General features: G+C 37.4%; 2 protein-coding genes across 2 annotated transcripts; both read right to left on the bottom strand.

Moving 5' to 3' along the window:
* Positions 1 to 7,709: 7,709 nt before the first annotated feature.
* On the bottom strand, positions 7,710 to 9,238 carry LOC118825357 (homeobox protein HMX3-B-like). The gene is made up of 2 exons (XM_036595948.1): positions 9,079 to 9,238; positions 7,710 to 8,494 (listed from the first exon to the last, which is right to left on the bottom strand). Exons 1-2 carry the CDS (start codon positions 9,236 to 9,238, stop codon positions 7,938 to 7,940), a joined length of 717 nt encoding a protein of 238 aa, XP_036451841.1. The 3' UTR covers positions 7,710 to 7,937.
* Positions 9,239 to 18,403: 9,165 nt separating this feature from the next.
* On the bottom strand, positions 18,404 to 25,619 carry LOC118826494 (receptor-type tyrosine-protein phosphatase eta). The gene is made up of 5 exons (XM_036597479.1): positions 25,487 to 25,619; positions 23,705 to 23,971; positions 21,521 to 21,808; positions 19,874 to 19,971; positions 18,404 to 19,169 (listed from the first exon to the last, which is right to left on the bottom strand). Exons 1-5 carry the CDS (start codon positions 25,593 to 25,595, stop codon positions 19,095 to 19,097), a joined length of 837 nt encoding a protein of 278 aa, XP_036453372.1. The 5' UTR covers positions 25,596 to 25,619; the 3' UTR covers positions 18,404 to 19,094.
* Positions 25,620 to 26,979: the final 1,360 nt, after the last annotated feature.

The raw sequence follows: 26,979 nt of genomic DNA, 5'->3' as shown, positions 1-26,979 counted from the left end.
TTGTTCACTCAAAAACCACAATCACATCACAAATTTCCATGAAATTGTCATGAAAGGATGAGATCATCTTAAAAGGGAAAGAAAGCTTACACAAGCTTAGATTCTACATTTACTATACTGAAATATGCAGTCATCTGAATACAGTCTGCTCACACTGCCCCTCCCCAAAGCGGATAAAGGCCTGAATATGCTGAGTCGATTTTAGTTTGGCATGACAATATGACTGTGGTTTTGAATCTAATTTCACTAGTATTTCAAATTAAATAAAAGAGTTCAACCAACCATTTCTATTTTAAAAGTATCAGATTTTTCACTGTTCTCCAGCTTGAGGACATTGGCAACAAGCTCTGATGCCGAGCTGTAGGCCTCCAGACTTTGGATTTATGCAGTGTGAGCTAGCAGACATTGGACTGTATGGATAATGTATGGCTAATCCATTTAGCCAGGTCTATTTTAAATCTCAGCGATGGTTTCACGCTGCCTTTTCTGGATCATATAGTGACACTAATGGCCATCCGTAGAAACTGCATGCTAGGTGATGGAAGTTTCAAGGCCAAGTCTTAAAATAGAGCCGTCGGATGAATGACCAAGGATCATGTGTGGAGCTGTGGAAGACGCTTTTGAGGATTGAGATTAGAGTCTGGTGGAATTAATATGATTTATGTTCAAATTTACTCAACAGTATTTTTTACAGTATTTTCCATAGTTACTGTATTCTTCTTTTCTTTAATCATCCAGCTTACTATCAAGGACATCACAAGTGGACAAATGTTGAAGATGTGGCTGAGAAAGCATCTACTCCAGCTCAATCTTATCAGGAATTCATAGGAATGGTAATGAGTATGTGTACTCTTATGTAATCTTATCTTTAATCCAAGGACCTTGAGTTTATGACAAAAATAAAATTGACTTCACTGTCTGCACCACTTACAGTACTGTGCAAAAATCAGAGACCACCGCATACAAGACCAGGTGGACCACCAAAACTCACCAGCAGATAAAAAGCACTTTCATTTTCGAGAGAGAGGAGAGAATCAAGCTCTACTCTTGCTTCAGATCTGAAAAAATCTACAGGTGTTTCTGTCCATCCTTCCACTGTGAGAAGACAACTCAACACCATGAGTCTGAAAGTATGTGTAGTGGTCAAGAAGCCCTTACTGAGAAAAGAAAACAGACAAAAAAAAGTTTGCAAATGAAACAAAAAAGCTGCTGATGAACAATAGACTGACCACCCCAGGGTCCAGATCTCCGCATCTTTGAATGCGTTTGGCATTATTTGGATTGTGAGAAGAAGAAAATGCAACCAACTTCTAAGGCTGAACATCCCTGCACATTAAAAAAAAACAAAAAAAACAAAACAAGAAAAGCAAGCCTCCTGAAAAGAATGGATGCTGCAAAATACCGAAAATAATAGAAACATTTATATCAATTATATGCTTTCTGCTTTTTTCCTGATGCTAAAAATGAACAACTTCTTCTTAATAGCTGTTTGGACTGAATAAATAAAGGATGGTATCTGACTTTTACACAGTACTGTAAACATTTTGAAGGGAGCTCATTGCATCAATTCTACACTGTTGTTTTAGCCTTATAAAGTTAGTCAAAGTTAGTTAAAATTCCAGGTTTAATACATACTAAGGCTTATTATTCATTAACTACAGGGACATCAGTGCAAACTGGCTGAGCTATTCTTATAGAACTTATAGGTTATAGTGTCTGATAAACCTTTGAGTCCAGCCCTGGTTATTTAAGAGGTTAACAGAACAACAATGTTATGCCCTCAGCTCATTATTTAAACTCAAAATTTTAAGGCAGCCCAGACATTAACTTTTTTCAGTTAAAACCTTTATTTATTTATTTATTTTTTGCAGTTTATCTTCTAAAGGAAGTTCATATGCAGGTCTATTTCTCCTCAAACCGCCTCTGCACAAAACAATATCATTCCTCCCTGTTTTTTATTACATGGCCAGAACTTCTTTAGAACGAATACTAACACAGTAAGTAATTAGTGTGTAAGCTCTGGCACCACTCTGAGGATCCACCTGGAGATCCACTGTTGGGTAACAGTTTGGACCTGGAAGGTAAAAGATACTGAGAAAGAAAAGAGGCAACAGTGTACCCTCTAAATCTGCCTTCAGTCTGATTGTTGTTTGTTAGATATATTCTCTCTTGGACAATCACTGCCATCTTTGACTTTTGCAGTGTAACAAGTTATTGCTACATCTATTTCATTCCAGGTCATATCATTACAAGATAGATGACCCGAAGGCATATCAACGTATCATTCTTAGCCAATTAAACATTATTGGTCAAATGCGATCTAGTTGTGTTTCATGAGTATCTCTGAAATTATTTGCCAAGAATGGAATTAATGCACAGCTCTAGGGCAGGACTTTTTTCTCTTTGTGAACCATATAATTATGAATTATGTCATTAAGTTTATCCCTCAGGGCCTTGCTTGATATTTATTTTTATTAGCCATCTCCTTCTCAGAGTAATGCATTAGCAGAAGCGTATCAAATGTATAAACAGAATGTTTTATTACTAGTTAAATTGCTGCAGGCCTACATCAAGTTTTGACCTATTCGATTTGGTGAAAAAAATTAGATGAAAAAACATCTCGTGGATGAATAATGGATACGCCATAATTTGTGAGGAACAAACAAATTAAAGCTGACATTGCTTTCTAATTTATTTATTTAATCTACTGCAAGCGATGTGAAAAAAATCCTCTCTCTTTTGAGGCTCAAACTGAATCCGACGAAACTGTGCCACAGTCACCTGAGCAGTAGGCATAGCGTACAGTAGACATATGAAAGCAATATTGTGCTGGGACTAAGTGTTAAATATTATAGCTGAGAGTTTAAGAGTTTAAAGTTTTATCTGAGGTCCACAGATATGACATTGGTAAACATCTAATTGAAGTTCAATAATGAATATTTTACCATGTACCTCAACAGACTCATAACTAAACAGGATGGCAGAATTACCATTACCATACAATTATTCATTGTATGATGGATGAAAACTTTTCAGTATCATTTAGATTTTTCTTTCCTTAGATTATTCACACACAGCAAAAATACATTATTGCTAAATCAGCCAATAAAATGAATATAAAGTACATTGTGTGAAATTCAGAGACCACATTATCTCTCTCTGATTAGATAATCCACATGCATAATGAAGCAGAAAGTCAAAGGAAAATAAGTAAAAAACAGGGGGTTCCAAAACAAGTTCAAAAACTGAAAAATGGGAACATGGGACTCCTGACAACTTTGCAAGACCTTCAGACCTTCACCATCAGAAAAACAGTACTTAAAGCTTTCATCTTTGAGAGAGAGGAGAAAATCAAGCTCCACTCTTGCTTCAGATCTGAAACAAATCCACAGGTGTTTCTGTCCTTTGCAGAAAATGTAACCAACTTCTAAGAGTGAACTATGGAGGTGTGGAAAAATACCTTGCACAAGAACACTGAAACTGGACGTCTGATATGTGCAGTTTTTATGGGCTGATGAGTCTGAATTTGTAACAGGAATTCTTTAATGGTGAGAAGCAGAAAATGCAACCAACTCCTAAGACTGAAAAGCAAGTCTCCCCAAAAGAATGGAAGCTGTAATAAAAGCAAATGGTGGACACACTACTGATAAATCTGCTATTATATTTAGTCCTTGAGGCTTCTGTGCAATTTTCTGTTAAATATATGTTTTCTGCAGTACTGCACATCTTTTTGAAATGGATGTGCATTAGTTGTTAAGAAACAGTCCATTGTTTCAGGCAACCGCAGCATTATTTGCAGAGTGGAGATATTTGATTTCATGTTCTGAAAGAAATGGTGCCAACAGAAAACATGTGCTCAGTGGGTAGTCTCGATCACAACTGAGAGACGTGTTGACAGGTTGAGGCTCTATTTGAATGTGAAGAAAGCAACAGTAACTTCATCAAACCCAAAAGGGATACATGTGTGTATAGATTCAGTTCTGCACAGGAATACTTGGCAGTAAGTCAATATCTTGTATGGAAGTGCTCGTAAGGCGCACCAGTCATCGATATTCCTAAATGAGCGCATATGGTATGCTGGCACTGCGAGTCTTTGATCAGGTGAAGCCTTTAATGGATTTTCCTCCGCCTAATACAAGGCTCCTCACTGCAGAGTGGCTTTACAGCAGGCAACCCAGAAGGTCATGTATACCTCCAGGTTCTAGAGTAAAGAGCAGGGAGGCACAGGATGGCTCATACAACCACCAAGACCTGTCAGAGAGCAGAGCCAGGAAGTCTGCAGAACACACACACACACACACACACACACAGACATCTATCCTACCAATCTATTCATTATTATCCTATTATAATAGAAATATTATATTAGATAATTAGCAGATCTGCATGTTCACTGAATTTGAACCCATTCATGTAAAAACTACCCGGTCATTCATGTTTTGTTGATTATCTAAGTGTAAATAAGTTAACCCACCCTTTATAAGGAAAAAAACATAAACACTTTTTCTGCTAAATTTAGTGCACAATTTCTGCTCATTTGTTGAGTTTAACATATTGGAAAAATAATAAAACATAACATATAAAATATGCCATAACTTTTGCACATGCCACAATTAATGTTGATTTTTTTCCCCAATATGTTACATTCAGTTAATAAACAGTAATTGTGCATTAACGTGCAGAATTGTGTTCCCTGTAGAGGATGTCAACTTATTTTCACTTAAAAAAATAAAAAAAAAAACATGTAATTTGACCAGGGGAGTCCAAACTTTTCAGTAGCCATTTGATTTTTTCATTACACTAACTTCCATACTTTTATTAACAAATCTAAAATTTTTCTACTATTTAACTAAACAAATCAGTAATCAACAAAAAACTAGATTTAAGTAACATAAGTGAAAATTCACTTTTTAGCAACATGGTTTAATGGATCTGAAAAAATGTCTTGTTCATACTGACCAAAGAAAATATAACATTTTACATGTGGACATTAATGTGTTAATAAGGATAATTAACATATGGGCAGTTATGCAGGACCGCAAAATGGAAAACGCTAATATTTTATCTCATAGTACATTTATCTTCACAGCCTTGGACGTTCAGTGTTTTTCACAGTTATGATTTTCCCTTCGAGTAGATAATCTGCCATCTGATAGGTTACAGTGTGATTCGGTGCAGATGACAGTCTGTCTCTGCAGAGGAGCACTCCTGGCTGAATGTGTCAGTGGTGTTATCATACCGTTATTCTTCTCCTGCTGAGCGGCCGCTACTGTATTTACACATAAGAGTAAACAGCTCTGAACAGGAGTAAACCAGGCCAGTGACAGAAAAAGTACTTTAAAGTTTAGTTTCTTGAAAAAACTAAGCTGATTTAATGTACTCTGGAATATGTATGACATTATCTGAACATAAATATATCATAACTGATCATAAACACACTGACAGTTATAAAAAGGCATTGGTTAATTACTTTGTGTTATTGGCTAAATGCTTCTTTTTTATCCACAATATCCAAACAGTCTATGAATTATTTTTCATACTAAGCTTGGGCCAGGACTTGCTTAAATATAACATATTAATATTTCCAGCAAAACATAATTAGAGCATCACTACCACATGGTATAATGCACTGCCAAAAGCAACAGTACGGGGTGCACACTTCTATTAATCTGTCTGAAAGACAGCAAAACAAAAGAGTAAAATGTCACTCCTCTGAGCTTTTTCATCTTAATGCTGAGGTTAATTTAGCTTGATCAGAACTATGGATGGCCTGCAAACAAAGGAGAAAGAGGAATAAAGGTGATGCAGTATATTCAGTTCTTCTTAGGGTTGTACAATTCCAATTTTCACTCTGTTGTACTGAGCATATGTGATAACCATAATGATAATATACATAACACAGATCAGCGTATACAAGACGCATACATAACAACAGAGGTTGAATAAAAAAAAATACAACCTCTTAAAGAAAAAAATATCATTTTGGCATTACTGTCAGACTCATTACTGTGACACAGAATAATTTTTTTCAATATCTTGATAATTCACAACATTCGTATGATATTTCATATGATTCTTTTTTTACTTGTTAAGCCTGCAGTAAATGTAGCAGGCTATAAATTGCAATCGCAGCTCAAACAGCCATGAGTCCGATTAAGTTCAGTTTGGTCTAGTTGAATATTCAAAAAAAGAGGATTATGTTACAGAAATGCAAACAGAGGCAGAGGCAGACTGGGTTACTGGGTTTTAAAGGACAGTCTAACCAACTGACCAACAAGCGCTGTCATGTTTATTAGCATTTACATTATGACCTACCGTTATAGAAAAACAAACTAATTTGTCATATGACCATTTACTATTATTATTATTATTAGTAGTAGTAGTAGTATTAATTACACATAATAATACACACAAAAATATATATAAATAATGGATAGTGAAAGTAACTGGAAAGTGCAGTACCGAGTGGCTCCTCTTTTGTTAGTTTTGAGCTGCTGATCACTGAGAGGAAGTGCAGGACTAGCCATCGGCTCCATGAGAACGATGTGATCATCACTAACGCAAACAAAGGCTTTCCTCAAAGACTAAGTGGTTGAATGCACAGGTTAGCTGCGCCAGGCCCTTAAACCGCTCTGACAGGGAGGAGGCAGAGAAAAGCTCTGCTAGAAAAGGAACAAGTGACCCGGAAAGATCAGGGAACATGTCTAGTACAGCCCTTGAGCAATGTTTCTCCAAACAGCAGCTTTTCCTTTGCCTCGGTATGATTTAAAAAAACACAGGTAAATGGTCTCAGTCAGTGAGTCTGCAACACACAAAGCCACAAATAACCCATTTAACCTACTTATCCATCTGCTGTTTTCTGTTATTATAATATAGAACACAGACCTGAGGGTTGAACAGAGTACCTTAGTTTTGTTTACTGATTTTGGTTTTATGTTAATAGTGCATGGTTCATTGCTTAGACAAGAGCTGATCCGAGCTAAACAGTCTTGAAATCTTGGTCAGATTTCCTGGAGAGTTGCCCATAATGCTGATCTTAAATCATATATGAAACCAAATATTTATTCATTCTCCTCAAAGCCCAGCAGTCTCTGTTTCATTGGTACATAACCAGCAGCATGACGCCTGTATTACTTTTCTGCTGTTTTAATGAAATGGGATAAAACTGTTTAAGAATCAATCACCTCTTGTTTAAAAGAAGAAAAAACAATATCTAAGCTAGCTATCACCACAGGGTTTTATTGTATTATAACAGAGCTTCATGTGTTTCAAAATACAGTCATAGCAAAAGTAAACACCCCCTGGTCAGATTCCATGTTCTGTTGGTTTTCTAATTGAAAATAAGTTAAATATCCTCTACAGAGAACACACTTCTGCACATTTTTATACACAATTGCTGCTTATTTGCTGGGTTTACCATACATACATACATACATCATCTAAATGGGTTTAACATATTAGAAAAAAATAATAAACATAAAATTAATTTTGTTTTCACTTTTGATATTTTTTATATCTCAAACTCAGCAAATAAATAGAAACTATGCTCTAAAATGTGCAGAAAATGCCATATTTCAGTGTGGTCCCTGTGGAGGATATGTCAACTTACTTTACTTGGAAAAATAAAAAACACCTAATCTGACCAGGGGTGTTCAAACTTTTACATATGACAGTATGTGCTTCATGTTTACAGCTGACAAAGTGGCACATGCGTGGAAGAGCCTTAAAAAATAAAAGAAAAAAGGAAAAAAAACAAAGAACGTCGGGGTATTTTAGGGGTATCCCTTATGTACATATTGCATAGGAAACAGCCATTATAAAAATGACTCAGACTATCACAGACTAAACGGTGTCGTTTCAGGCGATACATACTTTCCACAGCTGTGATCCCCAATGTTTTTATAATCGTCCTCCGACCCGGAACAGTCTGCAGAGAGTCACACGTCTCCATCGAAAACGCTGAAATACTTGCTGGCGTTTGAAAAGTACAGGTAAGGCGTCGTGCTTCCGTGGTACATGACCGGGACAGGCATCGGTAACAAGCATCCCCCCAGCACGGAGCCCCCGACACTGTCTTTGTACGGACTCTGCAGCTGCATCACCTTCGCCACCTCGGAGAGATGTTCAGCAGAGCACGGGCCCTCGAAGTCCGTGGAGAGCTGCCGTTTCAGTTTATTCCTGCGGTTCTGAAACCAGATCTTCACCTGCGTCTCTGTGAGCTGCAGGGAGCTGGCCAGACACGCCCGCTCCGCGCTGCTCAGGTAGCGCTTGATGTCGAAGGTGGACTCCAACTGGAAGATCTGCCTCTTGGAGAAAATAGTGCGCGTTTTCTTCTTGGTGAGCGGTCTGCTCTTCTTGTTGCTTTTAACATGAAGTTCATGGCTGTCGTCGTCCTCGCTTTTCGGACACTTGTCGCTCTCCCTCGGCTCGTCCTCTTCGTCCACAGCGAGGCTCAGAGAGTCCGCTTCAGCTTCGGCTCCGGCTCCTCTGGACGCTGTCGAGCAAAAAAAAACCTCCAATCATTACCAGCACGGACCACCTGAGAGGGACCCGCGACGCTGAACTTAGCTTCATGTTGACCACCTTTATATTCTTGTTCGAATTTTCCCGCTCCACCTTAAATGGTGCAGCAGTTACATTCTGGCGCCAGAATGTAACTGCTGCACCATTTAAGGTGGAACGGACAATTTGAAAAATAGGCTGGTGAACACGCTTATCCTGTAGCTGCTGCACCATTTAAGGTGGAACGGACAATTTAAAAAAGAAGCTGGTGAACACGCTTATCCTGTAGCTGCTGCACCATTTAAGGTGGAACGGACAATTTAAAAAAGAAGCTGGTGAACACAGTTATCCTGTCACCGCTGCACCATTTAAGGTGGAACGGGCAATTCGGAAAAAAAGATGCTGGCGAACACATTTAGCTTGTAGCTGCTGCACCATTTCAGGTGGAACGGCCAATTTTGAAATAAAAATAACTTCAGCTTCGAGAAGGGACCCCAGCTTTGTGGCCACCGTGTAGAAAAGTTAACTTTAAGCCTGTCTTCGTAACACCACTCACTCCTCCTGTGGCTGAGTTACCTGTTTGTCCGGAGACGGGCTGCGCAGTCAGCCGTGTCCGCTCTCCACACGGCGAGCAGCGGCTCTCCGCGTCCAGCCGCAGTTTACAGCGAACTCCGTCGAAGTCCCTGTTGAGGATGTTATCAATGGTGAACTTCAGCGACGCGGGCCGGTAGACCATGTCTTCTGTGCTCATACTTCACAGCTCTGCAGCTCTCGGCTGAATTTTCCTCACAGGCTGCGCAGCGCAGAGTAAAGGCGGGAGACCGCGGACCGCACGCGCACCATAATTGAGCTGTTAGCGAAGCTCGAGCTCGCAGACTCGCGCCGCCGACCGGAAGCGCAGGATTATGCAGCTTTTGATTGGCGCTGCTGGAGAAAGAGGCTGCAGGGCGGGAAATGCGCACTGTGTTAAAGGGCCAGAGACCCAGTGCATACAGAGTCCCACAGAATTAATGACCCCACTCTCATAATACAGACTAATGTTTATGCTATTTATCATTAAGAATTACTAAGAATTTCATTTTACAACAAAACTAACTTCTCTGTGTTTATGACTCGCATATGGCTGTCAAAAAAGTATCTACATGTTTTCAGTTTTGCTCTAAAATTGCTTGAAATAAAATCTCAGCACATTCAGTTACATTAAAAGTAAAGAACCGTTTGCCCTCACCTGTAAAACACCATTTTGGAGATTTTTTTTTCTGTTGTTTTTTTAGACAGAAACAATATACACTTTTACCCAGGAATTTAACATAATTAAACAGGAAGGGGTTAAATGTGAATACAAGTTGGAGTGGAAATTCTGATTTAACATGACAATGAGACCTCGTACCATTCACCAGCTCAAGTGTGAACAGAAGCCGATACGCTAACACAAAATACATGATTTCAGTTGGAGTTGGAGTTGGAGTTCTGTGACACTTTTGTTTGTACAGTTGAGTTTTTTAGTTAAGAGTGTAAAACGCCATCGGATGTATTTTGTACATGATTCTGGAGAGAAGCAGCAAAAATCCGCCCTGCTTGTGTGCATGACCGCTGTTGCACAAAGGTGATGCGGCATGGCCAGCAAGGCAAAACACTGACTTCTGATTTCACAGTCAAGTTGTCAGTTTTTGTGAGAGGTACAGTGGCGGCAGTGTATTTTGTACATGTTTGAGAAATGAAGGAGCTGCATTCATGCTGAGGACGTCATATGCTATTTCATGGCAAATATGAATGCATCCCTGTAAGATACTGCTAGAAGGCTGCGAGTGTCAATGATGCAAAGACCCAACACTACTAATGAAAGTGTTCCTTTAATGTTCTGATCTTTGAGTGTGAAAAAGACTTATGAAGAAAGAAAGCATGATGTTGAACTTATTTTATTTTCTGATTGTTTTTTATTTCACTTTTACCCAGGCATGAAAATAATCACAATAAGCAACCACAGGGTGGGAAGGAAACAAACATATAATAATATTCAGGTAAGGTTTTTTGAAAATAAAACAATGTATTTGGACAAATGTCAAGGAACATATGAACACTGAGTGATGCTACTGCTGACAGAGAAACGCACTACATGCTCTGTGTGGAAATCAAATATGTGAAATATTCCAAAAAGTATTTCATAAAACCTGTCACAATGTACAGAGACCACTGTGTCTGCATGCACATCCATCCACTAGATACTCCTCTAACTAAGCTCACCTAATGTCAGCTGGAAATACAGTTGTGGAGGAAATATGGTGTGTGGTTATTTGCAGCCATAATGCAAAGTGGCTTTCAAAACACTTCAAATATTAACGCTGCTTGTGGGAGAGCAGAAAATAGACTAGCTGCATAAAAACAATATGAGTGTCTAAAGATTATAGGCCAACCAAAATGAAGTGTAAATGTGTCTCAGAGTGGTGATACACCTTTTAGTTGTTGGGGATACTTTAGTTTGAGACTAGTTGCTGGAAATTACATAAGAAGTCTCTACTAGCTTGGGGGGTGGGGGGGGGGTGGGGGTCACCAATTGATAACTTTATGGTTTTCCAGTTATTTTGTTATAGCTGATTGTCAAACAACTGTTATTTTTTCCAGTGCAGATAGCCATTAGAGGCCACAATAACAAGAATTAATAGGTTTGTCAGTGTATCAGATATAGAAGCTCTTTCTCTCTCTTTGCAGAATCCTTTTGGTTGAACTGGTGTTAAAATGCTCAGTTGCATGTGGATTGTTATCATCTTCATAGGACAGACTCTGGAAATGGGCACTTACAACTTAAGATAGTTGTGGACCACTGTTTCTGCAAATTCTCCCACTGGTTTAGTTCTTTAGCAGTGCAGTTGTGCACAGCAAACAGATCAGGCTAACTTTTTTATTTCTACAAAACCCCATCACATCAGGGACCACAACCACTAACATGAAATGGCAATGGACCTCATTCACCAATATTTACCAAATAAGCAAACATTGGTGAATGTCAGAATCTCATTGAAAACTGCACAAGTGGGTTTTAAGAAGAACTTTCTTCTTATGCATGCTTGGTGAATGAGGCCCATTCATTCAGCACTATACCATTTTAACAACACAGTCCAAAGGGGGAACGCTCGATGTTTTTAAATAATATCCTTTTATGTTTTAATGTTTAGAAAATGTTAGAAATTTCTCTCTGAACAGTGGTGAGCAATGACAGTTGCTTTTTGTCACTTTGATCTAGTTATAAATGCTTTACAGCTATTACAAGATGAGCTATATTCTGGTTAAATCAGTCATTTCTTACAGCAGTCCATCCTATGCGGATGCAGATGATTTTAAACCTTCAAAAGCTTAAGAAATTCCATTCTGTGGACTCTTATAAGCAAGATCAGCAAGACACTGGAAACAACTCTCACTGAACAGTCAATGAGCCTGTTAAATTATTTATGTTGTTCATTTGTATCGCACATTTTGTAGTAGGCACATCAATCCTCATTTGTCCTGTGTGTTATGAACCACACATATTAAGCAATAACACCTCAACATCACAGTTGTATGTAAAATATAATGAAAGTTTCATATTCAATTTCACAAGTTAACATGAACTAAGCCATCTTTAGTTTGTTAGTTTCCCTTGAAATGCCTTTAATTGGGCCTTGTATAGCTGTAAAATCATAATCCTTACTGTAAAGTGTAATAGCTGCAGTTTGGTTCCAGGCTGTGTTGAAAATAATACATTTACACACCAAGTGATTTAATTTTTTTAATAATGAAAAAGAAACAAGCCATATGGGACAGATCAGAGCTGATCACTTAGTCTAAAAGACATAAAATTATTTCAATATTTCTATTTTTAAAGAAGCATTAAATTCTTTAATGCTTCTTTAAAAATTAAAGCTTAAATTTAACAAGTAGTTTTTTCTGCTTAATTTATTGACACATTTGATATTGTGCCACTCTTTGGACATAAGTTTAAAAGCTTTCATTGCATACAAAAATTTCACAGCACAGAAGAACAACAAATTGAAAAACATAAGAACTAGCAAAGCAGTATAATCAGAAGTGAACACAGTGAAGGCCTGCTGGTAGTCAAACACTACTGCACTACTGTATGTGCACACAACTATTTCCATCTTCAAGAAGGTAAAAGACTATTTAAACGGCTGTATCTGTGAGCAACAAGCGACACAATATTTATTGTCAATTTATCGTTGCGATATTCGAAGGTTGGGTGAGAGTGAGATAAGATGATAAGATGTTCGTAGATTGTTGAACAGCGGATTAATATTTCCTATCTGTTATTATAATATTAAATATGAATAATTATGCGAGTACTTTATTTTTTTGCAAGTAATTAATTTATTCGTTCTATTTTTTCTTCGTCTCTTCGTTTAAAAGAAAGATTGAGCGTCTTTAGGCCATAAACTCTACTGAGTCCCCAGTGATGATGCGATGTAGTAATACTAAGACAGTAATAACGGTTTAATAATAATAACTAACAATAAATCACTATTTCTCTCGAGAAGAAAAAACTAAAGATAACATCGGGCCTCCTTTTGCGCAGTTATCGGCCAGTACTATTAATTAAAGGAGTTTTAACGTGGCGCGTTGAGCTGTTTACCTGTTTGGAATCTTTCTAATGAGAAACTGCAGCATGGGTGCGATATTAGCACTTGCTGGAAAGCTACTGCACTAACCAAGAGATAGATACCAGAAACACCGTATAAACAACATACTGAAGTTACTGATGATATTTGCGTATCTAAAGGGTTTTTTTTCCAATTATTATTATTAAAAAGGTTGGTTGTGTAATAGAACTGTAAACAAACCACAGGCCATTACTGCGAAATGTCGCTCAAGCAATTTAAACGGTCACTGCAAGGCCCCTCTAAACACTGGGGTGGGACCTTCAAGGCTACGTCTTTAGTGCCTTTAGTCAGGGAACGTAATTGTACCATAATCCATTGAAATAATATATTTTTAAAGTTGTACTGACTGACCCTTGACTTCAGCCTTTTTACTTGATTCTGTTTGAAATATTAGGTTATGAAAAGGTACAAATACATACTTTTCCACTAGGAAAAGCAAATTTAAGGTTCACAATTGGATCTTAAAACCACTGTTGTACCTTTGAGGGTACGTTTACATTGTTTGCACCTTGACGAATAAAACAATTTACCTGCGCAGCACCTTTTTCTCTGACAGTGTTCTTAAGGAGCACAAAATAGGTAGGATTTAAACCCTTAACCAGCCTATTACTGTCTCACACTATCAAATGTATTTGAGGTAGTAAAATGCATTCTTATTTTCTTTTTTATTGATATAATTAATTGATTAATCAATCAGTTTTATTTTATTGTGCGCAGAATTTCTCCATACAAGCCTGAACCTAACCAGATCCCTCACTCTGCAGCTCCTCTGGGTCTTGTAGGCACTCAGGACGTTAGAGGTGAGTTTGAGCGCGCGCAGAGACACAGAATATTCTGCTACATTCTTAAAAAGATGGTTCTTCAAGGGTTCTTTAGTAAAGAAATGGTTCTATTGAGAACCATAGAACCATTTTCATGATTAAATGGTTCTTTGCATGGTGAAATAATTCTTCAAATTGATGGAGAATATGTTGTATATGGTTCTTTACAACACCTCGAAGGGTTATACTGTTACGATGTCAAGCATGTTTAATAAAAGAACCCTTTTTGTGCTACACAGAACCATTTTCAAAAAAGGTAACAACACATATACAACACATTCTCCATCATGCTGAAGAACCACCTCACCAAGCAAAGCACCATTTAAGCATAGTTCTATACAGAACTCACGGTCCTAAATAAAACAAATGCCTTTACTAAAGAACCCTTAAAGAACTATCAGAGTGTGAGCTATTTTGGTCAGGAGAGGAAAAACTGGCGGGGTTCTTTCTTAAAACTAGCGCTGCGGTAAAGGCCAGTGTTCTGAAGGTTTCAGGAGTAGTGGAGTGAAAGGTGGTCCTGCTGTAAGAGGTCCAGCGAAACTAATGCGATCTACTGCACAATATACAGATAGTTACAGTATTATATGAATGTTTGTGAAATAAATAAATAAATAAATACTACTACTACTACTACTACTGTTAAAAAAATAATAATAATAAAAAATAACAATAATAATAATAACAGTTTGTACAGTTGTGCAAATAAACGTTTAAGGCTTTTTAAAAATCAGATTTCACCATCAACGCCGACACTTACCAACTGCACTTCAGATACACAATACACAGCTGGTCATGCGTGTCATAAACTCAGAAAAGTCTCTCATTTTGTTCTTCCAGGTTTACTGTCCTCAGTCCGTACAGTGAAGTGTTATAGACGAAGAGAACCTTCATGTCACGCGTTGACCTCATTGTCAGACCGTCGCTTGTGTAACCTCCTTCATTTCCAGTTTCCACCGATTTTAAACATTACAAAATAAATATACAAATAAATAAAATAAGCGATAACAAAGCAAAATCCTACAAAAACTGCTGTGCGAACCCATTCACCTCTCCAAAAGCTCCCTTCGTTATGTCGACCATGAGCACAGATGCTCAGATACTGAACTGAAAGGTGTTTTTTAGCCTGCCAGACAGCGACCCCTACTGGCACTTTCTATTTTTACAACTTGATGTGACTAAAGGGGGTTAAACGCCACTACATGGAAGCATCGACCTCCACTGGGCATCCGAACACCGCAGCCAGTAAAACATCCAGCCATCCAAAAAGACCAGACACAAAATGAGAAGCAGTCTCAGCTCAACCTGCCAGACATAAACTCAGATAAAGAAGCTTGGTGTGTAGTGACCGAGGCCACAGAGGCTAAGAGTCAGTAGAGTGGGGAGAAGGACAGATGTGAGCTCAACTAAATGCAGCTGTAACTGAACCTCTAAAGCCTAAAAGAAGTGTACCTCAATGTGAATCATTACAGGTGCATGCAAATAGTTACTTTTCACCAGGGCCAGGTTAAGATCATTTGGAGCCCCTGGGCAGTGCAGTTGCAGTGAACTGACCCCACAAACTCATTGAGGCATGAGACCAAACACATCCCTAAAATATTGAGCCAAGAACTTAAAACACAAAGAAACAACTTGAGTGTTTGAAAAATATTCAATTTATAATAAGTAGCCCAGTCCACATTTTTAATCCTCCTGGAAGACGGAGGTCTTTACTCAGTTTAACCCAACAAAACAAGATAACTGTGATAGTAAATTAAAAAACTGTCCAGCATAAACAGGATAAGGGTCTCAGCCAATGCACAGCCTTTTTTGTTTTTTCGTCGTGCTCTGTGATATTGCAGGGACTCAAATCCATTTCAGAATGCTTCCTCAAGTCTGCTGCAGGCCTGTTCATTCTTCTACAAATAGGTTTACTGAACTACAGTTAGATTTGTTTATTTTTTATTTTTTTATTTATTAATTTAGAAGAAAACTTTTGGTGCACTCAACAAATCAGCTGCCCACTTTGCCCATATGGCAGATCTGGTCATGCTTTTGGCCATACAGTATCTTTCCAGCAGGACATAAAATTTATTGATGGACTTCACGCTTCAGAATAATGAGGATAAGCACACTGCTGTCCCTGCAAGGTCCCAGAGTAAGACACTTCTCTTGGTTCAAAAGGAAGACAAAAGAACAGCCAGTGTAAATCACAGACCTGATTGTAGAGAAGCATCAGTGGGTCGGTGTGAACCCACTGAGGCCTCCTGGGCTGGTGCTTGAAAGTGAGCAGAATGAACTGTTCATTTTGCTTAAGAAAGCCAGTGAGCATCTGAATACACAGTTTAGAGCAGGCGTGATTACTGTTTGCACAATATCAGATTATAGCCATGTTGATGTAAATGAAAGCTTTAGCAAAAGCATGGTTATGCCAATCATGCCTTCCTTCCATCGACCTGTGCAGAATGAACACATATTGTGCTTTGAAATTCACATCACCACTCTTTTTGCCTGCGCTGGTGCCTTCTCCCTGACTGTTCCTGACATCTGCTGTATCCCTGCCTACCTGTTACACCTGCTTGCGTAACCTGCTCCCAGACAGTCTCAGTGCCGGATCATTTCCCTTGTATATTGACCTCACCTAGCTCATCTTGTTCAAACAACAAAAGTTGTACTGAATGAATTGTATTATGCATTGATTGTTCAAACTTTCTCAGTGAATGTTACAACTGGTTCCTCGAGCAGTTACAGTTAACCCCAGTGTAAATGAATAATCTTGCTTAAATACTTGTTATGGAAAAACTACTGTTGTAGTCAAGACCACTAGAGGCAAGTCAGAGTCAAGATCATAACCAGATTAAGATTTTATCAGATTAAGAAAGGGTAATAAAACTTTTGTTTTTGTTTTTAGCTCATTGTAAATTCATTGTCATTCTTTAAACATGATATGTATAAATACATAATTTTATATTTAATACAAATATTTTTAGCTTAAAAAATATTGTTAATTATTATTATTTTATGGGCCAACTTTGCATTACATTGTTTGGAAGCAGATGATGGTGAGGTTTATTCTCTGTTCTCTAAAGCGTTCTGAATCACCACCTAAAGTCAGCTGAATATGAACCAAACAACGTACATCATGGGAAGATCAATTAGATCCTCACACAGCAGTGAGCAGACGTTATTAAAACATAGAGAAAGGAGAGTTTTCTTCTGTTTGATGGTTTTGATGTTCAACAATGAAAGAAAAAAGTTCAGTTTACTTCAGATGGAGGCATCGCACTCGGCTGGTCTCTAGAACGTTGTCCTAGCCCACCTTACCCCGAGACCGAGATAAGAACATGACTGTTAATGCATGGTCTGGATACTGGACTCAAATACTACAACACTACCACAAACTAAACTGTGTCAGGTTGTGTCCTGCTCCTTGCACAATGTGCTTCATGCTGCCTCTGGTGCTCAGCAGGAACGAAATAGATCCTTTTCTGTAAGTATAGAATCAGTGGTGGACGAAGTACACAAACCATGTACTTGAGTTAAAGTAGAGATACCCAAGGTAAAATATTACTCCAGTAAAAGTAGAAGTTCTCCCTTTAGACTTCCACCTGAGCAAAAGTACAAAAGTATTTGCCTTCAAATGTACTTAAGTATCAAGAGTAAAAGTACTAAAAGATTAATTATGGCTCTAATGTCTAATTTTTGTAACAAAACTCTTGCTTTATCAACTCATTTTAGGTGAAAATACTCTAGTGTCTTGGTAAACCAATCTTTTAATAGAATGTCATTAATTAGTCTGACACTGATGTCTATTAAAATTATCAAAAGTACAAAACACTGAAGGCAAACAGATTCCATCAGGTAGAACCAAGTGGCCATGAAATAACTTTTTGAAAACAAGCAAAAGTTTCAGTTTAAGATTTATTTGCAACTTAGTTACAAGTTTAAGTTTAATAAAAACTTGCTTTAAACACAGGTTCACAAATGAGTTTTCCTTTACTATATTGCATCAGTAGGTCTCTGTTCATAAATGTAAACTAGCCAAAACAAATTTACTATAAAATGAAATAATGTTTGTATAAATTCAGAAAAAAGACACATGCCAGTCTCAACGGCATATGTGTACACATTTCTATATTGTGGTCTATTTACACAAAGTTAGGTTAGTTCCATCGTTTATGTTGGAACAGACACTCCCAAAATTTTACGCTGCTGCACAACCGTATGCTGGCACTGGGTTGGTATGTCCAACAGGTCAAAACAAGCTCAAAACTAAGTGTGCGCTGCGCCCTGATTGGTGTTCTTGCTTTGCACTTCTTTCATTTTGACATGTTCTGTTTTTATACACACATAAGCCAAAAGGAACAACAGATTTTGTGTAATGTAGTGGTATAAAAAGTAAGATATTTGACTTTGAAATGGAGTGGAGTGAAAGTGAAAAGTCATCAAGAAAATACTTCAGTAAAGTACAGATACACAAAAAAACTACTTAAGTACAGTAACGAATTACATTTACTTTGTTACTGTCCACCACTGTATAGAATAATAATAGCTATGATAGCTCTGAATGTAAGAATTATTTAACACTAATATCTAACATTAGACTTTACACCCCAAAAATACACTAAACAACAACGTGAATAAATGTACATGATTTATTGTAAGAAATCAGTTATTCTTTTTCAGCTTGAATAACAAGGGCTTCAAGTGGTTAAACAAAGATTGGATCATAACACACTCTCAGCTGCTGATTTACAAGCTGCATACCTAAAACTACAGAAAGGAAATGAAACAACTAAATCTTACTTATTTCTAAAAGGAATAATGCTTACTACACTAGCTATAAGAGGCCTAACGTATTCAAGCTGTTATGAAGTGCAAAAGTGTATACTATGAAGTACTTTGCTCTGTGTTTAAAGTGTTTAAAGAATGACCAAAAACCTCAAACTAAACCTTTGGAATCCCGTCAGTTTTGCATTTAGCTAAATTCCATTTGATGTAAATTTTCTGTTACTGAGAGCTATACAGGGCTGATCAAACACATATCTACAGACAAAAATCTCAAATTATCACATTTCACATGTCAAGATAAAATGTCCAGACATGCTCAAATAAACGTTGAGAGCTCAGTTTTGCTGTTTTGAAATCATTTTCCTTCCTTCATGTGAACACTCCAAACAATATCTTGATCACCAAATTTGCTTTTCATTTTTTTCTCCAGCTGCAACACAAGAAAATGAACAGAATAAAGGAAATTTAAATAAATAAAAATAAGCAATAATACTAAAATCACTAAATGGCTCTATGTAGCACCAAAAGGGGTTTTCTGTTGTTAGAATGTCAAGCTGTAACAATAGAATAACAATTTTTTGGGGCATTTTAAAAGGTTCTATATAGAATTATATACATCTACACATTCTTCATCAATCTGAAGAACGATTTCATCATAAAGAACTCATGAAGAACAATCTTTTATAAGAGTGCTCTACTGTTCTATATTCAACATTTATTATATTGCCTGTTGTTACTGTCAAGTAAAACCCTTGCATCTCAATTTTTCTTTTCTATTTTTTGCATGACTTAAAAACTGCAGTTACCTTTTGACATGTTAAAGGTTCATAACGAAAGGAAATGGATCAAAACGACTTAGAAATAATCTTGTTAGATTCACTTTGTTAAGAATGCTTGTCCTTCTCCTATAAAGTTTCAATTTTAAAGATAAAAGGTTTTGTTCCAACAGCAACAACATATTGTAAACAAAGCACAACTCAAACACAATTCAAATTGTGGACAAAATTTATAAAATATCATAATGTCATTATCGGAGCTGTAAACACATACAACATGAATAAGCAGAGTAATCAAAGAAGCTAAAATGTAATGTTGAGCTTTCTGCTGAACTCCTGCTTTTTTCAAGCTACTTACCTCTTTGTGGAACAGAGTCTTAGTACTACTTTGCTTGCAGTAAAGGCTGGTAGCAGAAGAGCACTGCATCATGAGGGTTAAATTTTTATAAATGGGGTCTGGACAGAAGAAAGAGAAGGGCAGTAGTTAAATGTGTGCAACAGAAATTGGTTTATTTCTGAATCCAGACCGCTAATGAGGTTCCTGAATTCAGCAACTTGCACGGTGTCAAAGAGTGACTGTTCTGAAATATCGGACTTGTATGGGTATAAAAAAGATATAAATTGGATACGACTTTTCACACCTCATGTTTTAACAACTGTGGGTAAATACCTACTAATTAGTATGTAAATATGTAGTAATTACAGGTAAGTTCTTTTAAAGGGACCACGTCATGGAAAACTGAATTTCCCTCACTTTTTTGATGAAGAAGACTTTGATGTAGTATATAAACATTGCTGTAGTTTCAAAGCATACTGTTCATTCCCCAGTCCATACAGTCCAAATATGGAAACTAAGCTGTTAAAAACTGTTTTGAATTCATGGTCTCTGTCATGTCAGGCAAACCAACACAGATCCACCTATTTGACGGTCTGTTTGATGATACATACATCATAAGTCATCATCATCAAACATCATGGGGAAAAAATGAAGTAGAAGAAAAATGTGGGGCCTTCACGTACTTAAATGAAAACTACCAAGTATGTTCAGCAGTACTTAGTGCTACAAGTCATAATTACAAAGGCAATTCTAACTAATATTTGGTGCATATTTTGCAAGTTGAAGATGTAAGTATAGAATTACTACTAAGAAAAATATCAGGATATCAGGTGTACCTTAGCACTTAATGATGAATAATGGTAATAACAGTAATATGGTATTAACAGAGTAGATACAAAAATAGGTGTAAGTCTACATGCAAACAATGCAACATGCAAAAACCATAGAGTACCTGCAGTAATTAATACCATATTAACTTGTGTGATTACTGGTAAGGTCTCTGTAACACTGCGATAACTGGACTGTAAAATAAAGTTCAACACCTGTGTTCCATACATAAGTTCAGACCAGGTATGGGTTAAGCAACAACTGTATGTTAAATGAATGTTTATATTGTAGTGAATATTGAAATATTGTTGAATGAGGAAAAATACAAATAACATAAAAAGGTCTAACACAGAAAAGAAACTGTATTTGTAAGCTTTAGACTTCAGGTGTGACCCATTTTGGATTTGATGGTTTCAAAAGGGGTTATGATTAGTAAGTGGGTTTGTGTACAAAAATTCAACCGAACCCAAAAATACTTCATGTGGTAAGAAGCAATATAACTGGGTTTATACTTTGATGAAGAAAAGCAATGTTTTACAGGAATTTAATTCTCAAAAATACTGTCCTGTTCCACTTTGTACAGTTGTAAGAATATTTTTACAAATAGTTCAGTGTTGAAAGTCAAGACCCACTGAAATCATGGTGATGAGCACCGTTCATCTAGGTTAGCAACAATTAAGGAGAGCAGGACTCAATAGTGGACTCAATGGGATAAATTCTCATTTGTCATAATTATTAAGTGCATAGAGAGAAAAGCTAAACTACAACAACAGACATTAAAATGTAAACTTTAGATGTACTTCAGAAGTAAAAATGCTTTCCTAAGTATAATTTCCTTACCTGTTTTACAGTCTGTAGAGTCCGGAAGACTCGTCAAATCGCCAGCATAGACACTGACCCTAAAGTTGTACTTTGTCCCAGAGTTTAACCCTGAAATGTTTTTAGTGTTAACTGATTGGTTAGTTACAGTTTCATTCCATATTTTAGAGTCGCCCCAAAAATAGGATATGTACGTCACATTGTATACCATGCTCTGGGCCACATCAGCATCTTTCGGGGCCTTCCACTTCAGCTGTATAGTACTATCGCTCAGGGCCACAGCGCTTATAATAGCAGGGCGCTCAGGTCCTAGGAACATAAAAAAGAAAATAACAGATGAGTCAAATTTTAAATTATCTGCAACAGTGATTCTCAGTCCTGGTCCCGGAATGCTGGCGCTACACTGCAGAATTGAGTATTTTCCCTGCTCTGACACACAGAGGGCTTGTTAATTACAAACCTAATTCCAAAAAAGGTGGGACAGTGTGTGAAATCAAACAGTTAACATTAAAATCCAAATAAAAACAGACATAGTGATTTGTAAATCCACTTTGACCTGTATTTAAACAAAAGCAGCACAAAGACAAGATATTTAATGTTTTATCTTATCAACTTCATTGTTTTCTGTAAATCTAAGTGTATTTGCGCTAAGCAAAATTGATGCCTGGGACACATTCCAAAAAAGCTGGGGCTGGGGCAATTTAAGACTGGGAACATTATTTAATGTTTAAAAAGATTGTAAAAGAGCTGATGTTTGGGTATTAAAGGGGAATCCAGGAAAGGTCTAGTCCATTATGAGCAAAGATGGGTCAAGGCTTGCTACTTTGCAGAAATTGCATCAGCAAAAAATCCAAGAGTTTAAAAACCTTTTTTAACTGAACATTTGCAAGTATTTGATGTTTTTCACCCTTCACAGTGCATAATATTATTGAAATATGCAATCCTGGAATCCAGAAAAATCTAGAAAAATCTCTGCGATGCCAAAAACTGCAAGACACCGCATTAAAAACTAATGTTTCTGTGATGGATGTAACTACATGGGCTCTGAAATACTTTGACAAACCATGTGGACAAATTATTAGCATTATTGTTATTTTCTGCTTTTATTCTTGTTATTGCTATTACAAATGATAGTAATAATAGTTTTGGTTAGTCACCTACTATCAACCATATTTTTCAGTTTGTTAAAAGTTTGTGCTTAATTTTACTCACTCTTCTACCAAGCAGGAGTTTGACCATACAAATGCGCCAAATTGTGAAGTTTTGCATGCACTCATTTTATGATCAGATTTGACTGTACACAACTTTGATAAATAAGGGCCATTGTCTTTTTTCAGGGCATCCATGCTTGTTTCAACATGACAACACCAAGTAACATTCTGCACGTGTCACAACAGCATGTTGGTGTAATCAGAGAGTACGGGTGCTAGACTGTCCTGTCTGTCTCCTAGTGAAAATATGTGGCACATTATGAAATGCAAAATACCACAACAAAGGCCCCATATGGGTGCGCACCCGAAGACTTGTATAACTAAAGAAAGGCAAAATTTCTGCTTTCAAAACTGAATCAGTTTGGGTCTTCAGTCCCTGGATTATTAACGTTTTTGGAATGTATCTCATTTGGAATGAGCACATATTTACAGAAACTATACAGATCATAAGATAAAATATCAAATATCATGTTTTTATAATGTTTTCAATTTTATACAGGTGAATAACAGTAACCATTGCTTTCTGTTTTCATTGGTCTTTCACATACTGCCCCAATTTCTAGAAGAGCTGAAGTGTGTGAGCAGGAAAAACGTTAAATTGTACCATACGGTTTGATGATATTCTGGCTCTTAACACATCAACTAAACCTGGTGATGAACTGCTGAATCACGTATGTTTAAGTAGAAAAATCACTAAACTGTGACTCAGGCCCTCCAGGACTGGCTGCTGTAAAAATAATGTAAAATGATTAACACACACACATATGTATATTCTGTGTCAGAAGACACTCTTTGAAGGGGAATTCACATATAGCATGTACCTTATTCAACATTAGCTAGCAATGAGTAACATACTGAGCTGTGGCTATAAATGTTGTATAGTTATATTTTTGGCACAAGCTTTTCAGAAACATGTGGTCACTCAGGAAAAGTGACATTTTTGTTTTGCAGGGGGAGTGTGAACATAACGGATTTAAGAAGGAAAAACACTCACGGGTATAAATGAATGCATCAGCTGCTTTGCTTGGATGCTCGTCTATCTCCACGTGTGTGATGACACTAACTTTATACAGTGTTGTTGATCTCAAATTAGTGAAATTGTAGTACAGGTCAGTTGTACTGTCATTATTTATTGAGGTGGCTAAAGAGTTTAAATAGAGCGTCACACTAAATCTGAAGAAACTTCCATTCGGATGGTTCCAAGTAGCATAAATGCTTTGTTCTGTGCTGGTTAGAGTAAGACCATCCACAGTCTGTGGTGCTACATGTGGAGACAAAGAAAAGGGATGATGCATTAAAATATGTGCGGACAAATCCTGGCATGACGACCAGCTCTTGGCTACATTCACATTACCAAGTTGAAGTACAGAGATATCTGTAAAAACTGATCAGGCACATCTCACATGTGCCCATGTGCCCATGTGACCTTGATGAGAAAGGTTAGCGGTGAATTTTGATCAATTTAAGCATACAGTGAACAAAATAAAGAAGGATGTGAAAAAATCAATTCTGTGAAAGTTTCCTGTAGGACCTAATTGTATGATGGCCCGGAGAGTCAAAACTCAACAGCATTTAGCAAGCGAAGAAAAGATGAGAACACAAAAACATTAAGGGAGAACGCAGGCAGAGCATGAAAACATTACAGGACACACAACATTTTTACCGTACAGCTGTTAGCCTGCTAGCTAAGCTAATAAACCTTTGTGAATTTGGACCACAAATCCAAACTAAACTTGAGACAGAAGAGAGAAACTCTGAAAAATTTGGGCAGGAGTTCTGGGTTTTGCTGTGGTTGAGCCTTTTTGAATGTACTGTATATTTTGCACAATTTCACACTTTTGTTTATCTGTACCCTATGTAGCCCTGTGTAATGTGCTACTGCTGTGTGTTGCACTATGGGCCTGAAGAACAGCATTTCATTCCAATGTATACAAGTTATATTGAGAAATTACAACAAAGTGTAAGGTGTTGTGAGGCAAAACAGTACCTTAAGAAATCTTATCTTTCAGATATATCACACACACACACACACACACATCATCTAAACCGCTTATCCTTCTGGGTCACGGTGGGGTGCTGGAGCCTATCCCAGCTGTCACTGGGCGGAAGGCAGGATACACCCTGGACAGGTCGCCAGTCCATCGCAGGGCAGGCACCTAGGGGCAATTTAGCAAGTCCAATTGGCCTGACTCCCTGTTTTTTTGGACTGTGGGAGGAAACCGAAGTACCCGGAGGAAACCCACGCAGACATGGGGAGAACATGCAAACTCCACACACAAATGACCCTGGTCACCCGGCCAGGAATCGAACCCAGGCCATTCTTGCTGTGAGGCGACAGCGCTACCCACTGAATAATAAATAAAATGGCTGTATTTGTGTTGTTGACATTGTGACCCCTGGTTCCTATCACCACCACTATAAAGAAGTCTGAGTTGGTAAAGTTTCTCTAGAATGAAGCATTTCACAGCATTTCACCACTCTAAATGACTTTGTTTACATCTCAAAGATTGAATTGTGCAGAAATTAAAAACAAACAAACAAACAAAAACCCAGTGGAATTCCCCTTTACGGTTTGCAATGTGAACATAGTCCTACAGTCAATAACAGTTTTTAGATTTGAGTAATTCATTAGTGCATGTGGTGTCTGACAGAAGGACCTGTAGTGAAAGCCTATAACATTTGATACAAAGGTTGTATTGAAAATGTGATTTGTAAGAGAAGGCCTGAGAGAATGATATAGTAAAAAGAAAAAGAAAGGGGGAAGACTGTGACTCACTGGTGTAGGCATCGATGGTACGTGCTTCTCCATTAACTGTGCCATTCACTTGGGCTAACACTGTCAGGCTGTATTTAGTACCTGCCATGAGGAGCTGTGGTATTTTCATTTTTGAGGAAACTGAGCAGCCATTATATACTGTTATGTTGCTCTCTTTTAAAACAACATAATAGCGATAATCTGATGCCGTGGGATCAGAGGAATTCCATGAGGCAAATATCCAGGTACTCTCATTATTTTCAGAACGAAGATTCTCTACCCGAGAAGGCTCTGGAAAAACAACAATGGACAGGTCAGTGACATGGTTAAATGCCATCATGCTTTAATACTGACAAAAATATTTATGATGTTTCTATAACTGATAACTGATGCTGATATTTATTATATAATATAAAATATTATATATTATTATGATGCTGAGATTTTCAAACATGGATGATCCTAAATAATATTAAAACAACTCCATCTCTGACGACCTCACCTTCAGTGCTTTTTTAAGACATTCTTACTCTGTAGAAACAGAACGTTAGCTAAATAATGCATCATCATATCCTGAACCAAGACTGACATAACAATATTACCAACACTGTCATTCTTAATGCATTCTCAGGGAATCTCAAGTTTGAGCCAAAGAAAATGTTCCCTGTGCTAATAAAATCACCATGGATAGGCAAGTTTTCTTTTTCAGGATAAGTGCAGAATGCTACTTTGAGTTTGAAGACTTTACTCACTGGTGTAGACACTAATCCTGCCTGGTTCTCCAAAAATGGTTTTGTTGACCACAGCACAAACTGCAAAACTGTATAATTGTCCTGGAATTAGACCAGTAATGTTGTATTGCTCAGTTGTACTTAAACTGCCTTTTTCAGTACAGAGTGTTTTGTTGTCTCCTTTCAGCCAATTTACTGAATAACTGTCACGTCCTCCAATTGGAGCACTCCAGTTGAGGAGAACTGTATTACTGTCCACACTCACTATGCTCACATTGGTGATGTCCATTGGCACTAGAAGAAAGAGAATGAAAGTGACCTTTAGGCTGCAATCTGATCATAAGCACACAACGGTCAGAAGAATGAAATGCATGATACAAACATTAAGGTACACTTTGTACTCCTCAAAAGGTTTGATGTCAATGTGAAGATATTTCATGTTAAGGGATTTTGAATAGTTTCTATTGGTCCAATGTTCCTGATATTTTTCACATAATGTAAACTGCAACTGTTGTGCTCAAAATTTTGAAAAAAAAATTGTAAAAATGAAGATATATATGTATCTCCAATGGACATTCTTGTGCCCAGGCACCTGACCTGAGGAGCAGCCAATGTGAAACAAGAGGAGGGTTGCCAAAGAAGGTAAAGAAATCATACAACTAAAATGCACTGTATGGCCAAAAGTATGTGGACATGTGACCATGACACTTATATGAGCTTGTTGGACATCCCATTTGGAAAACAATGGGCCTGAATATGAATTTGGCCTCCTTTTGTGACTAT

The sequence above is a fragment of the Colossoma macropomum genome, unplaced genomic scaffold (assembly GCF_904425465.1).
Source record: "Colossoma macropomum unplaced genomic scaffold, Colossoma_macropomum, whole genome shotgun sequence".
NCBI lineage: Eukaryota > Metazoa > Chordata > Actinopteri > Characiformes > Serrasalmidae > Colossoma > Colossoma macropomum.
Note: the sequence above shows the minus strand (reverse complement) of the source record. Positions and strands in the feature narration are given on the sequence as shown.